We start from the raw sequence: 16,164 nt of genomic DNA, 5'->3' as shown, positions 1-16,164 counted from the left end.
GGTACTGGAGCTAAACGAGCAGGCCATGGAGCTAATAGAGCAGGTAATAGAGCAGTTAATGGAGCTAATAGAGCATGGAATAGAGCTAATAGAATAGGCAATCGAGCTAATAGAGCAGAAATAAGAGCAGGTACTGGAGGTAATAGAGCAGGTAATAGAGCTAATGGAGCAGGTAATTGAGCTAATAGAGCAGGTAATGGGGCTAATAGAGAAGGTAATGGGGCTAATAGAGCAGGTAATGGAGCTAATAGAGCAGGCAATAGAGCAGGTAATGGAGCCAATAGAGCAGGCAATTGAGCTAATAGAACAGCTAATGGGCTAATAGAGCAGGTAATAGAGCTAATAGAACAGGCTATAGAGCTAATAGAGCAGGTAATAGACCAGGTAATGTAGCTAATGGAGCAGGCAATGGAGCTAATAGAGCAGGCAATAGAGCAGGTAATGGAGCCAATAGAGCAGGCAATTGAGCTAATAGAACAGGTAATGGGCTAATAGAGCAGGTAATAGAGCTAATAGAGCAGGTTATATAGCTAATAGAGCAGGTAATAGACCAGGTAATGCAGCTAATGGAGCAGGCAATGGAGCTAATAGAGCAGGTAATGGTTCCCATAGAGAAGGTAATAGAGCTAATAGAGCAGGTAATGGAGCTAATAGGTCAAGTAATGGAGCTAATAGAGCAGGCAATGGAGCGGATAGAGCTAATAGAACAGGTATTGGTGCTAATAGAGCAGGTAATGGGGCTAATAGAGCAGGTAATTGGGCTAGTAAAGCAGGTACTGGAGCTAAACGAGCAAGTACTGGAGCTAAACAAGCAGGTACTGGTGCTAATAGAGCAGGTAATAGAGCAGTTAATGGAGCTAAACGAGCAAGTACTGGAGCTAATAGAGCAGGTAATGGAACTAAACGAGCAGGTAATGGAGCTAAAAGAGCAGGTTATGGAGCTAATAGAGCAGGTGATACAGCAGTTAATAGAGCTAATAGAGCAGTTAATAGAGCAGGTAATTGAGCTTCTAGAGCAGGTAATAGAGCAGGTAATGGAGCTAATGGAGCAGGTAATGGAGCTAATAGAGGAGGTAATGGAGCAGGTAATGGGTATAATAGAGCAGATAATTGGGCTAATAGAGCAGGTAATGGGGCTAATAGAGCAGGCAATGGTGCCAGTAAAGCAGGTAATGGAGCTAATAGAGCAGGTAATGGTGCTAATAGATCAGGTAATGGGGTTAATAGAGCAGGTAATTGGGCTAATAGAGCAGGTAATGGGGCTAATATAGCAGGCAATGGTGCCAGTAAAGCAGGTAATGGAGCTAATAGAGCAGGTAATGGTGCTAATAGATCAGGTAATAGAGATAATAGAGCAGGCGATGGAGCTAGTAGAACAGGTAATAGAGCAGGTAATAGAGCTGGAAATGGAGCTAATAGAGCAGGTAATGGTTCTCATAGAGCAGGTAATGGTGCTAATAGAGCAGGTAATGGAGCTAATGGGGCAGGTAATGAAGCTAATAGAGCAGGTAATGGAGCTAATGGAGCAGGTAATGGGTATAATAGAGCAGATAATTAGGCTAATAGAGCAGGTAATGGGGCTAATAGAGCAGGCAATGGTGCCAGTAAAGCAGGTAATGGAGCTAATAGAGCAGGTAATGGTGCTAATAGATAAGGTAATAGAGATACTAGAGCAGGCGATGGAGCTAGTAGAACAGGTAATATAGCAGGTAATAGAGCTGGAAATGGAGCTAATAGAGCAGGTAATGGTTCTCATAGAGCAGGTAATGGTGCTAATAGAGCAGGTAATGGAGCTAATAGAGCAGGTAATGGTGCTAATAGAGCAGGTAATGGAGCTAGTAAAGCAGGTAATGGAGCTAATAGAGCAGGTCATGGTGCTAATAGAGCAGGTAATGGAGCTAATAGATCAGGTAATGGGGCTAGTAATGCAGGTAATGGAGCTAATAGAGCAGGTAATGGTGCTAATAGAAGAGGTAATGGAGCTAATAGAGCAAGTAATGGTGCTAATAGAGCGGGTAATGGGGCCGATAGAGCAGGTAATAGAGCTAATAGAGCAGATACTGGAGCTAAACAAGCAGGTACTGAAGCTAATAGAGCAGGTAATAGAGCAGGTAATGGAGCTAATAGATCAGGTACTGGAGCTAATATATCAGGTACTGGAGCCAAACGAGCAAGTAGTGGAGCTAATAGAGCAGGTAATGGAGCTAAAAGAGCAGGCAATAGAGCAGGTTATGGAGTTAATAGAGCAGGTGATACAGCAGGTAACAGAGCTAATAAAGCAGGTAATAGAGAAGTTAATGGAGCGAATAGAGCAGGTAAAAGAGCAGGTGATGGAGCTAATAGAGCAGGTAATAGAGCAGGTAATGGAACTAATAGATCAGGTAATGGAGCTAATAGAGCAGGTAATAGATCAGGTAATGGAGCTAATAGAGCAGGTAATGGAGCTAATAGAGAAGGTAATAGCGCTAATAGGGAAGGTACTAGAGTATGTAACAGAGCTAGTAGATCAGGTACTGGAGCTAAACAAGCAGGTTCTGGAGCTAATAGAGCAGGTAATGGAGCTAATAGATCAAGTACTGGAGCTAAACGAGCAATAGATCAGGTAATACAGCAGGTAAGGGAGCTAAACCAGCAGGTCATGGAGCTAATAGAGCACGTAATGGAACTAATAGAGCAGGTACTGGAGCTAATAGAACATGCAATTGATCTAATAGAGCAGACCATAGAGCAGGTACTGGATATACTTGAGCAGGCAATAGAGCTAATAGAGCAGATAATAGAGCTAACAGGGCAGGCAATCGAGCTAATAGTGCAGGCAATGGTACCAATAGAGCAGGAACTGTAGCTAATAGAGCAGGTAATAGAGCTAACAGAGCAGGCAATCGAGCTAATAGTGCAGGCAATGGTACCAATAGAGCAGGTAATGGAGCAAATAGAGCAGGTAATAGAGCTAATAGAGCAAGTAATAGAGCAGGTAATAGAGCTAATGGAGCAGGTATTAGAGCTAATAGAGCAGGTAATGGAGCTAGTAGAGCAGGTAATGGGGCCAATAGAGAAGGTAATGGAGCTGATAAAGCAGGCAATACAGCCAATAGAGCAGGTTGTGGAGCTAATATAGCAGATGATAGAGCTAATAGAGCAGGTAATGGAGCGAATAGAGCAGGTACTAAAGGTAATAGAGCAGGTAATGTAGCTAATAGAGCAGGTAATAGAGTAGGTACTATAGCTAATAGAGCGGGTAATGGAGCAAATAGAATAGGTAATAGAGCTAATAGAGCAGGCAATGGAGCTAATAAATGGAGTTAATAGCACATAAAATGGAGCTAGGAGCACATGTAATGGAGCTAATAGAGCAGGTAAAGGAGCTAATAGTGCAGGTAATGGAGCTAATAGAGCAGTTAATAGAGCTAATACATCAGGTAATGGAGCTAATAGGGTAGGTATATGGAGAACATATAGCAGGTAATGGAGCTAATAGGGCAGGTAATGGAGCAAATAGAGCAGGTAATACAGCTAATAGAGAAGGTAATGGAGGAAATACAGAAGGTGATAGAGATAATAGAGCAGGTTTTGGAGCGAATAGAGCAGGTAATGGAGCTAATAGAGCATGTGATACAGCTAATAGAACAGGTAATAGAGCTAATAGAGCAGGTAACAGAATTTATAAAACAGGTAATGGAGCGGATACAACAGGTAATAGAGCTAATAGAGCAGGTAATAGAGCTAATATAGCAGGTGATAGAGCTAATAGAACTAATAGAGCTTCTAATGCCTGGTCTGCAGGCAAGCTATCTCTCCTGGCCTCTCTCTGACTGTGGCCACCATCTGCAGGACACTTGGCCAGATTGCCCTCTTTCTCTTAGAATGGTCTGACCTCTCCTCTTCTCTTCTTGCCTCTACCTTTCAACTTCTCCTCTTCTGAGACATCAACATCCACCTGGATGCTTCTGATCCCTCCTCTTGGCTATTTCGCAACCTCTGCGACACCTGCTCTCTCCATTCTACCCTCTGGTCTGACACATTCTGCCGGGCACACCTCGGTTGTTCTCATCTCCTCAGACATCCCCCTCTGAAACCCTCTCATCACTCCTCTCTCTTAGACTGACCACTTTCTGCTTTCCTCTTACCTGAAACCCTCTGTCCCTCAGGCAAAGCCCACCCCAGCACTGCCACATACCTTTGCGGTCATTCAACCCATGAAGCGTGTGTCAGTGGGTGCCTTTGCCTCTACTTTCTCTGCTCCTCCTACTCCTGCGTCTGACTCACACTTTGACACAACAGCCCTCTCTAACCTGCATCTTTCTAATTACGCCTGGAAAACCTGGCCATCTCCCAGCTTGCTCTCCCCTCTGCATCTGTAGATTGTCTCCATGACCATCAGTCTGGCTTCAGAGCAGCCAGAGCAATGCTCTCCTGAACACCCGTGAAGATCTGCTCTCTAATATTGACTCCAGCCTTCCTTGACCTTTCCTCTGCTTTTGACATGATCAACCATGCCATCCTGATGAATCGAATCCGTGAGAACCTGGGCATCACGGATCAGGCCCTGGAGTGGTCAACCTCCTTCCCCCTGGACCAACCCTCCCAGGTCCAACCTGGGTCCTTTCTCTCCACCACCTCTCTCTCCACTGGTGGTGTTTCGTATAGCTCTATCTTGTCACACTGGCTCTTCAATGTCTACTTGGCCCCTTTGGCCCACCTGATCACAACCTTCTCTAATTTCCAGTGCTATGCGGATGACACTCAGCACTTTCTCAGACTTCCCTCAGCCTCCTCTCCTCTCTCGCTCATTCATGACTGTCTATCCATGATTTAGGATTGGTGCACCTCCAAAGATCTCTGCCTTAATGTGTGGGGTGCAAATTCAGCCCCAGAGTGACAGAGACTGAGAGGCCATGCAAGGCCCCATTACACATCATTTATAAAACAATTCACTAAGTAAAAGCAGTTGAAAAATCACACTCTTAATAGACTACACCGCACCCAATAGATTCTGGACAAGTTAAGCTCAAAATGAAGAGTGAACAAAATGGAACTCCAGCAATTTAAAAAGGGAGGGAAAGACAAAGTTAGGCAAAAGTTAAGCAGCACCAACAAGTAAGTAAGCAGGGCAATCTAGAAAAGGCAACTACGGTGAGGAGATCAAATCAAGAGGGACAGGAGCCAAAGTCAGTGGGCCAGAATCTTTGCAGAGGATCACACAGTTCAGAGTAGTTTGCGGTTAAGTCTTTGCCACGAGTTCAGAACGAAGTTGGTCAGACGAAAAGTTACTTTACAGAATAGGGAAGGACAAGCCCTCGGTTTGGCGAAAGATTTCACACACTTTCACTGCAGTTGAACGGAACGAACAACCGGATTAGCACAGAAGCTTTAAAGCAGAAGAAGGCTGTAGCTGGGGCAGACGTTCCTGGCAGATCCTGCAGGCTCACGGTTCCTGAAGCGACTGTCGGACTGACACGAAGTAGGAAGACTGGAGTGTCCTGCGCTGCCCAGGGAAGAAGCCAGCAACGGAGCAAAGCGACAAATAAAAGGTGTGCTCCTTAAAAGCACAAAGGGGGTCTCCCAAGCTGGCTATCCGGTTCACTGTGGCACAGAAAATTCGACCAGGCTGAAGAGGAAGGTCCAGGGGCTTTGCAAGCTGGTTAGTCCCACCAGGCTCAAGGGGAGAAGACTCTTTGCAGATCTTCCCTGACGTTGAAGTGTAGGCAATTTGGACCCGCAGCAGGGTTTCACCGGGAGGTTCAGTTGTTGCAGTAGTCATCTTCCTTCAGCTTCTCCTCGGTTCTCTCCATCCAGTGGCCCAGAGACCTGCTTTTTATGCAGTTGTTTCCCCATTCACACAGCCTGGCTGTCAATCACACAGCAGGGTGGCTGTCCTTGACGGACAGTCGCCTAGCCAATCAAACCAAAGTGCGACTTGGGTCTCCAAGGAGACCCTGTGCAGGGGGCCTAAAACCCCTCCCTCACATACAGCCCACCTAGACTCTCAGGCGCCTAAGGAGGGCTTCTGAGCATAAGACTGCCAAAGGACAGCGAACAAAGGAACCAAACCTGGTTTGGCACGCAGAATAAAACACAAGAAAGACCTTTACATAAAGAAATGGCGAATAAACCCAGCTAAAAGGGGTCCAGCGAGTTTAAGTTCGAGGCTACTAACTTAGCCTAAAACAGTACCAAGGCTATTTTCATAGACCGCGGTAACAACAAAAATGGTAGATACCACTGCCACCAGCCAAATCTTAAAGAAAGGGGAACTCAATAATGTTCCATGAGAAACAGACAAAAAGGGATGACTATTAACCCTTTCCAGTACTCTATGGAAGATAGTTTGTACTGGGTCCGTGAATTTAAAAAGACTAATAAAGTCAATGGCAACTTTACATGTTTCTGGGAGACAGTAGTCAGTCCCAGAAAATGAAGTTTACAGTGGAAAGTCTGAAAAATACAACCCTGTGTCACTGCACTAAAGGTGCTCTGTGACACACAATAAAAATATGATGCCTATGGAGTAGGTGAGGCTCCACAGCCAATGAACAAATAAAATGTACAACACATAGCCAAAAACACATGTAAGAGTGCGAAAAAAGGCTCACACTCTTACCAGGTGAAAAATATAAATCCTAGAAATCTAGCAAAGCTGCTGAGGGACTCAGTAGGTAAGGGAAATTAGCCATTCTGGAGAATTCTCCCTAACAGTTAGCAGTGCCTTGCACATGCAATGTGGTGATCTGGGTTGAGGTCCCTGGTACAGGGGACATCACACCATAATCAGTGGTCACCATTCCATTGCCTAACTGTTCAAGGTTTCTCAAGGCCTGATTAAATCTAGCCCGTTGTTTTTCTAATCTATCTAATTTATCTTTCTCAGCCCCCATTTATTGGTACTACACAGAGGCCTGATCTACCAGGGCTTGACTGGTTTCTATGACCTTACCTCTGGTCACTTCTTGGTCCTGGAGCCCCTCGATCTGCTCACCAAGGGCCTCACTTTCTTTCTGAAACTCTTGTAAGATCTGGGAATACTCTGACCTCTTCTTTTGCAGGAGGCTGATCTCCTCACCCTGTGCAGTTTTGGTCTGTGTTGTCTGCTCTACGTCAAATTCTATTCGCCTCATACGTCCCATTAATTTTTCATACTCTACTTTTATGTTGGTCAGTTCCTGAAGACATGACTCTCCTTTCTCCACATCTGCCTTCAACTGGCACACTTCCTGGCACAGGGCATATTTTTCCTGACACATCCTACAATTCTGTTCACTGGGGTGATCTCTCTGCTGTTTCATAGCGCCCAACCTCTGGCGTTCCTGGTCAAAATCAGTTTGGGAATGGACCTCCTTTATAACCCACTGATTATTCTCCTCTTCCAACTGCTTAGTCTCCTTTTGAAAGGCACACATGTCCTCTAAACAGGCTCTATTGTATGTCACTTGTTGGGTCAATTTTAGTTGACTCTCTTTCAGGGAATCGGCCCTCTCTTGGCACTCCTCTTTCAGTGCAGATAATTGGGAGTCCCGTTTTGAATTAGTTTGTTGGTGTACTGCAACTCCTCCTTTAGCTGCTGAATGATGTTTCCTAATTCTAACTCAGAATTTTGGCTCTCTCGCACTTTCTCCTCTACCTGCGTTATCTCCCTTTTTACTTGCGGCAATAACTCAGATTGATTCTGCCCAGAGGCCACACTCTCCTGGTACCTTTCTTCCATAACTATCATGTAGAAGTACATGTATGCAGTGAGTTGGACCATCTTAATTTGCTCATCTTTAGTGGTCTGCATCATGTAAAAATTGGTCATGGCTTGATGTAACAGGCCGCTGTCCTGCCACACATCCAAATTTGTAGAAGTTATCTGTTGCATCATATTAGATTGCCAGGCTTCAAGTCCCTGTTCTGGTGGGCAGTCAAAATTTCGAAACAGAAATGTCGAAAGTCATAATATCGAAAAACAAAAAGTCGAAAAAAAAGTCGAATTCCTTTTTTTTAAATTATATGTTTATTTTGGGGTCTGGGAATAAAAAAATAGGTAAAACAAAAAAAATATATATAAAAAAGGGGGAATGGGGGGAACCTCCCATTTCGAATAAAAAACGTAATAAAAAAAAATTAGACATTTTTTTTTTGACATTTTGACTTTCAACATTTTTGTTTTCGATTTTATCACTATAAACCCCCTGTTCTGCCCATTCCCCTTAAATGAACAATTTGGACAGAAGATGCTTCCTAGCCATGTTAATTTCCACAGGGCTCATTTTGAAGAGTGTTCTGTACCTGCTGGGTTATCTATGCAAGGACAAAATCTCCACCCTGCTCCTTCCTAGTTTATGCTTACACTATTTTGTTTGGCCACACAGCTCTGATACCTAGGGTACAGATTTGGCTGGCACCTTCACAGTGTAACACAGTTTACCATCCACTAAATGTAACAATACCTTCAATAGGCTAGGTTGTTGTGTTACACTGTCACAGGTGAAACCTTTTCCTTAATCCCGGACTCGAGCCCCCAAGCTGTCATGATATATTATGCAGCACCAGCAAGTCAAGGATCTCTTCCCTTGCAATGAAGGTAGTGCACAAGATTTTGCTTTTTATTATTACAACCAAATTATTTTACGGAAGTCTCCCACTCATCTCACACCCAACCTCCACCAGCAAGCAACTTTTGTCCCAGTAGACCAGGAACCAGGCCGGTGGGTATCAATAAGATATTTATTAATTTATTATTTAATGAAAAACGAAAATCAACCAATGACACAGCCACCAATGTTGGGGCAACACAAAATGCAATAATCTCTACAAACAACCAGGATAAGATATACTATTACAGTTAATTCTGTTTTTTTTTTAATGACAGAACAGAAAAGGAACAATTTACCACAAAGTGATAGCACCTGCAGTTAAGCACTCCCCGCTGTAACACTCATCCCTGAACATCAATTAAACTTGATTCCTTTGAATGGAAGGCAGTGGCAACGTGTAGGAATACAGGGGGAAAATCGGATTTGGGGTGAAGCCCACCAGCATAAGGTTGGAAGCCAGCAAAGAAAGGGAAAACCTGTTTTGGGAGCAAAAGGGAAGAATGGGGTTTTGATTACTTCTCACAACTGCTAGCGGGCAGAATAGAAGAACATTTGTACTGCTTACACTTAGGAGATAGGCACAGTTTTAGAGAAACTAATCAGCACACCAGGGCAACATAGAAATGAAGTAGGAAAATCGGTTTTGGGAGAAAGCAAATGCAAAGGGAAAATACAGTGGCAAATGGAAATTCTTTTACACTGAGGCTTACAATGACAGGAAGCTCAGGGAAGGGGTTTAGCTTACAATAGGAAAATTGTTTTTCAGTGACAAGGACAGAGGCACATAGCAGATAGACTTCTAGGCAAAAGGGATTGCTCACACTACTGAAACCAGTAGGGGTTTAAACTGACAGATGCAAAGAGGGATTTGTTTCGTAATGCACACAATACACGGACAAAGTCGGTTTTCAGCTCACAATGGGAATAATTCTGTTGGGGCAACACTTTAATGACTATAACAATTAAATAAAAACACAAGGAACACTGTTTTATTCGAATTTCAACAATCCCGATCCGTGAAATTCAATGGGGGAATTAATTGATTTACTTTCAAAAATACTAAGGATTTACACAGACAAATGCAGGGTTTTCTTAATCGGGATATGCTAACATATACATGCAAACAAGAGATTCTTCTAGGGGGAGATGACTGAACTACACAGGCAATTGGGGTTTTCAATGGGGAAATATCGGATGCACTGCTACAAAAATAAAGGGTTTATGCAATTTAGGGGGTTATTGCTACTTACATACCAAGCCTTTGTTTAAGGTTTCAGGAAAGCCAGCTGCATCTCAGGACACTCTGGAAAGAAAGGGCATGTTGTTCGCTGGGAGGTGTGAAAAATGAAAAGTGAGCTTTTCATTGTGCAGTATCTGCTCCCAGGCAGAACAGGCTTTTCCTGAAGTAAATGTCTCTTCCCCTGTCACTGGAGTTCTGGGGCTGAAACATCATATACACAGGCTTTGGTCTCTCGCCCACATCAGGTTTTGCTTTCTTGACATTTTTCTGTGAGCAGTGATATCTTTTTCCACTTTGTGCTCGGGGAAGGGGCCTCTTAGGTAAATATGCTGAAGGAAGGGGCACATCATGACTCTCTTTTAATCAGGGAGGGGGGGGGGTACATAAAAAGGTCCTGATTGGCTCACACTGGAAGGTCAAGCTGTCCATTGGGAAGAAAGTGGTGGGATCTGGGGGCAGCGACTACTAATGTGTGGTTATTAGCTGCCAGTCTTCTCTCATCATTACCAGAGGCATCTGTCTTGGGTCCTTGCGGATGGGTGTGTGGGAGAGGGGTGCCATGTAGGTCATATCCACGGGCTACACCGGGCAGGAAGGGGTCCTCATTGGCCGGGTTAGTGGGGTGTCGCAGCTGCAAGGCTGCATGCTGTGGCTGTTTGATGAGTTATCTTGAGATGTCCACTTGCTATTCTGGCCACCAGGTGGTTTGGGTTGGGGGACACTCGTTTACCACAAACTGAATGAGGCAGGCCTGTGGGAGTGGACTGCAACTTGGGGGTGCAGAATACAAGGTTTCTCTGCATGGCTCAGGTGAGATGCAATGTGACACCCCAAATCTAAGTAATTCACTTGGGGTGACATGGCTTCCAGATGAGGGGGAACAGCCTACTTCAAATCATGAAGAACCCTAGTTCAGCTGGGAAGATCCATTTCTAGTTCCAAGATGGCACAGCGGTAGGGGTGCAGGATCTCACCAAGGTGTGGAGGAGACCTGAAGTCACGTAAACATTAAAATTGGGGAATTGCTAAAAGGTTGGGGTGGTGGGTGGATCAGGCCTCCTCTGGTCACAGTAAGAACCCGGGTTTAATCTGCTGTGGATCAGGTGCTCCGCCAGCTGTTGGTGCTTGCTTTATGTGCATGCACATCACGATATCATACGAGAGGAGAGGGGCTCAGCTTGGGGGTCAGCAGGATACACGAGCCACTCTGCCACCCATCACACAGGAGGCAGGTCAAGGGCATCAGGAATAGAGGGCACATGCAGTAGCAAATGTTCATAACATTGTAGGATACCAGGGCCATGTCCTTGCTCTCTTCTTGGGCTTAGGGCTTGGTGTGGAATGGCTCTAGCTTGTGGTGGTCGGCAGGATACACAGGCCACTCTGCCACCCATCGCACTGGAGGCAGGTCCAGGGCACGAGGAATGGATGGGAAATGCAGTAGTGAATGATCATAACATTGGATACTACCAGGACCATGCTCTTGCTCTCTTCTTGGGCTTAGGGCTTGGTAGGGAATGGGGCTTCGCTTGTGGTGGTCGGCAGGATACACTGGCCACTCTACCCCCATCACACAGGAGGCAGGTCAAGGGCATCAGGAATAGAGGGCACATGCAGGCACAGGCACATGATCATAACATTGTAGGCTACCAGGGCCACGCTCTTGCTCTCTTCTTGCGCTTAGGGCTTGGTGCGGAATGGAGCTTAGAAGGTGGGGTCGGCAGGATATACTGGCCACTTGCCATGCATCACACAGGAGGCAGGTCCAGGGTCATAGGGAATAAAGGGGGACACGCACTAGCGAATGATCATAACATTGTAGGCTTCCAGTGCCATGTTCTTGCTCTCTTATAGGGCTTAGGACTTGGGTGGGAATGGGGCTCACATTGGCAGTTCAGCAGGATACACGGGCCACTCTGTCACGAATCACATGGCAGGCAGGTCCAGGGTATTAGGGATAAAGGGGACATGCAGTAGCAAATTATCATAACATTGTAGGTGTTAGGGAGTATTCTCATTCTATGGCTAATTTCCCTTACCTATAGAGTCCCCCAGCAGCTTTGCTGGATTTAAAGGGTTTGTTTTCTTCTCCTGCTAAGAGTGTGCCTCTTTTCCCCACTCTTATACATGTTTTGCTATGTGTGTTCTAGGCAATTTTTTGTGTTTAATGTCTATGGGTTATCTCACCCTCATAGGAACCATCTTTTTACATATGTGTTACACAGCACCCTCCGTGCAGTAACACAAGGGTGCGCAGCGACACCCAAACATAGACTCCATACCCTGGGACTGACTACTGTCTCCCAGGGCATGTAAAGTCCCCATTGACTTTACTAGCCAACTTTTATGAACTAAACCATTACAAACCATCTTACTATGGAAGTACTGGGAGGGGTTAATAGTGTTTCCCTTGTGTTCATTTTCGAAAGGGTACCGTACAGTCCCTCTCTCAAAAGTTTCTGGCTGGTGGCAGTGGTTACTACCAAAAATATTCGACCGTGCATATTTCTCTTTGGGATTTTCCCATTGTTCGAGGCTACCACATTTACTGACAGCCTCTTACATATCACCGGTCTATTCTTGTATTAACTTTACTCCGGTAGGTTTTATTTGCCAGAACTTTAATATAAATTCTGTCTCGTGTCTTTCTCTAAACTCCTAACCCAGGTTGGGGATCCTTTGTTCGTCCTTTTGGCGGGCTTCTGCCGAGAAGCCCTCCTTTCAGCGACACTGAGTCTGGGATGGGTCCACTGTGTGGGAGGGGGAGTAGGACCCCTGGACAGAGTTGCCGCAGCAACTCATGTCGCACTCTAACCTGATAGGCTGGAGGGTCTCCCGCCAAAGTGACCACTTCACTGTGTGAGTGGCAGCTAGGCTGTATGAATGGGGGACTTTTTGCATGAAAGCAGGGTCCTAAGGACTGGAAGAGCAAGACGTCGCCACTGTAACTACGGAACTGAAGGGGAGAGAAGCCAACGACATCTACAGCAACTGCACCACCGGTGAAGCCCTGCTGAAGCGTCTCACCACTTTTCTCCACACGACGAGAGGAGATCTTCAACTGCAAGAGCCTTCTTCCCTTGAGCTGGTGGGACCAACCAGTTTGTCAATCGCTTCCTCGGACCTGCCTTGGTTGAATCGCCAGTGCCCAGCACTTGGAGGCCAGATAGCTAGGCAGCCATCCACCCGGACCGCGATTTAAAGGAGCGTACCTTTTTTTCGTTGGGCAGCACCACGGCTGGTTTCATCACTGGGTAGTGAAGTAACTCAGACCTTCCTCCATGACGAGAGCCTCTCTTCCACTGCTAGATCCCCCTGAACGGCAGGAACTACCAGGAACAACCGCCACCGCAGGAGCCTCTTCTTCATATTAAGGTACTTTGTTCCGCCAAGCCTCCCTTTCCTCGTGGTAGCCGTAAAGGTGTTTTAAATCCTTTACCTACCTGTTGGGTTGGCCGCCCTTTCATCTAACATTGTCTTTTCGCCTTGCATCTACCTTTTCAAAATCGTTAACCAAAGACTTGACTGCAGGTACAAGAACATTTTTGCTCCTAAGCTCTTGGTCCTGTACCATTGACTCTGGCACAGGCCTATTTGACTCTGGCTGATTTGTTAGATCTGCCCTCACTAGATTGCTTCTCAACTAGAAATGTGTTGATGCACCTGAATCTTCTAAACACCTAGTTCTTCCCACTGTTTAAACTTGTGAAGTGCCATTTTGCTCGGTTTTCATTTAAGAATTCTTTATGCTAAAGTACTGCCTTGCCTAACTTGTTCACAAAACTTCGTGGAAGTGTTGCTAGGGTGTGTATGAAGATATTCCTGTATAACTTGTGCTTTCCCTCCCTTGTGAGAAATTGATAGAGTGCCATTTGTGGTTGGTCTTCACTGTGCCGTTTTGCTCAGTTTTCACTCTAACGCAAACTAGTCTACAATTTACTAGGGAGTTGTGTATACTTTTCTTGACTGAATTTAACTTGCTTTATTAACTGTGATTTATGTGTTGAACTAGAAGTGTGTAAAATAAATATATATATTCTTTTTAATACAAAGCGTTGGTCAATGTTTCCTTGTACCTTAGTGTTGCAACCCTATTGTGTAAACCCTGAATACTGCTCATCTCCCTCTTGAGATAAGTCTGACTGCTTAGCCACAGCTACCAACTAAATCTTTGTGGTACAGACTGATACCAAAGGGGATTTATTGCTCATACCTGTAGTCTTAATCTTCTGTAGTGCTCCCTAAGGGAACTGCACAGGATTCTGCCTAACAGTAGGCTACCAGAGCCATGCCCTTGCTCTCTTCTTGGGATTAGGGCTTGGTGGGGAATGGGGCTTACCTTGTGGGGTCAGCAGGATACCGGCCACTCTGCCAACCATCACACAGGAGGCAGGTCCAGGGCATCGAGAATAGAGGGCACATGTGTAAAGGCTGGAGGGGGGGTCTGTACTTCTGCTCTCTATATAGTAGAGGAGAGGCACAGAGGAGCCCAGCCAAGATTCTCTATTATTGGTAACGTAGTCGAGCAATCAAGGCCTAGCTTCTCAGGAGGTGATGCAGGCTGGTTCTTAAGTACAGTGTAGTCCCCAAGCCCCCACAAAGGAATGTCCACACACTGTATTAGTTAAAACACAGACTTTATATGATTAATATTCAAGGTTATGTACACTATCACAATAACTCACTTTGTGCTCAGAAAATCAACAATGGTAACTATATACAGTTCTAAAATGGTACCACAATTATTATCAGATCTCATTAAAGTGCATCAACTATACTCTGGTCAAATGTCAAACAGACCACTTAATAAAGGCAACCAACAATAGACATAGGAGGAAAGCAGTTGATTAGAACAATGGGCAGAATACTGGCCCCTACCCCTAGACACAGTTCTGTGTGGAGATCCCGCCACCTGGGCAACCTGTAAAGCAAAGATGTATCACAAGCCCAGTCCATATATTGTTCTATAAGTCTTATTTCCTTCTATAATGTTTCTACCCCCCAATGTACCTGGTAGAACAGAGTTCTTCGAAGAGGCGTTGATGGATCCCTCTTGAATGACTCCCTTTAAAGCAGGAGCCACGGATCGACGAGAGGCGTCGAAGAAGGTGATCTTGGCATTGACGGCATCAATGAACAGTTTGAGGGTGCCAAGACCACGGCGTCGATCCAGGCGTTGCTCGTCAGTGATGTCCTGCGAGGATGAGTTGTGCGGGGCACCTCAGCGTTGGATAGTTCAGGACCGCAAAGAGTTTCTGAAGAACTGTGGCCCAACAAGGGCATCGAGTCGTCGAAGTCTTTGTGGTCTTTGGGTGGCAGGAAACCCACCGGCAGATTCTCCTCGGTGCGTCAGCATCCTCTAATTTCTCCGGCAGGACAAATCGGTCGACGGTGCGGACAAGGGAGTCCTTCGATTAAACAGTCTTAGGCAAAGGAATGGGCGGCTCCGGTCATCGGCGGCACGGCGTCACGCGGTCCCCTCTTCTGGGCAACACAGCTTCGACGGGCCTCCAGCGGTTACAGCGAAACTCCAAACCCTGGTCAACGGGAATGGACTTCGATGGCGTCGATGTCCGGGTGCTTCACTTCGTTCTCCTCGGCGGGCCCCGTCTCCGGTCGTCAGCCTTTCGAGCGTCTGACTTCCAGGGAGCTTCCGCGAAGGTTAGCGGGTCCCTGGGAGCATGGGAAGAGGGCGCCTAACCAGGTCCTCTCTCGGATCAGTCCTCGATGAACTCAACAAATTTCGGATCGGGTCGAAGCAAATGCAGCAGCAGTTCTTCTTCTTCGAGCTGGGCGTTGAGAATAATCAGTTCCAGTTACTCTTCAAGTGTCAACTCAGCTTCTGAACAATTTCCAGTGGTGAGATGTCCCCAGATATACTATTCTGTCTCTCATCCACACTGCTGGGTCACACTCAGCAGCCAATCATACAGAAGGGCATTCATGCAGTCAGTCAGCCAATCAGGCATACAGTGCATTCAGGCCATACTCCTCCCTCTCAGACACCCACAACAAGGAATGTGTATTGGGACAAGTACCCAGCCATTCAACACTACACACTGCATTCATACCAGTTTTGGGCAGGGCTCTCTCAGTCATTGGGCCTCATTACGAGTAGCCCGCTAAAAACGTGTTCATTACCGGCATGCAGGTAAGAGTGGGTCCGTGCTCGTATGAACCCGCTAATAGCGGGTGATTACGAGTGCGCGAGCACACGCGAACCCCCATGCCGGTAATGGAAATACCGGCATGCCGCTAAAGGCCCTCCAACCCCCCAATAGCGGCATGACGGGACCCGCCGATAACGGCACCGCCTAGGAGCAACCCCTAAATACCGGCCCGGTAATACCA

At 46.0% G+C, this 16,164-nt stretch overlaps 1 protein-coding gene across 1 annotated transcript; it reads left to right on the top strand.

Moving 5' to 3' along the window:
* Positions 1 to 557: 557 nt before the first annotated feature.
* Positions 558 to 1,271, top strand: LOC138467399 (uncharacterized protein PF3D7_1120000-like). The gene has a single exon (XM_069607349.1). It carries the CDS (start codon positions 558 to 560, stop codon positions 1,269 to 1,271), a length of 714 nt encoding a protein of 237 aa, XP_069463450.1.
* The last annotated feature ends 14,893 nt before the right edge of the window (positions 1,272 to 16,164 follow it).

Source organism: Ambystoma mexicanum, chromosome 4q, assembly GCF_040938575.1.
Source record: "Ambystoma mexicanum isolate Mex_15411 chromosome 4q, UKY_AmexF1_1, whole genome shotgun sequence".
Lineage (NCBI taxonomy): Eukaryota > Metazoa > Chordata > Amphibia > Caudata > Ambystomatidae > Ambystoma > Ambystoma mexicanum.
Note: the sequence above shows the minus strand (reverse complement) of the source record. Positions and strands in the feature narration are given on the sequence as shown.

What these genes read in the sequence shown, in the direction of transcription:
- LOC138467399 (XM_069607349.1), top strand. Translation starts at nt 558, where the DNA reads ATGCAGCTAATGGAGCAGGCAATGGAGCTAATAGAGCAGGTAATGGTT.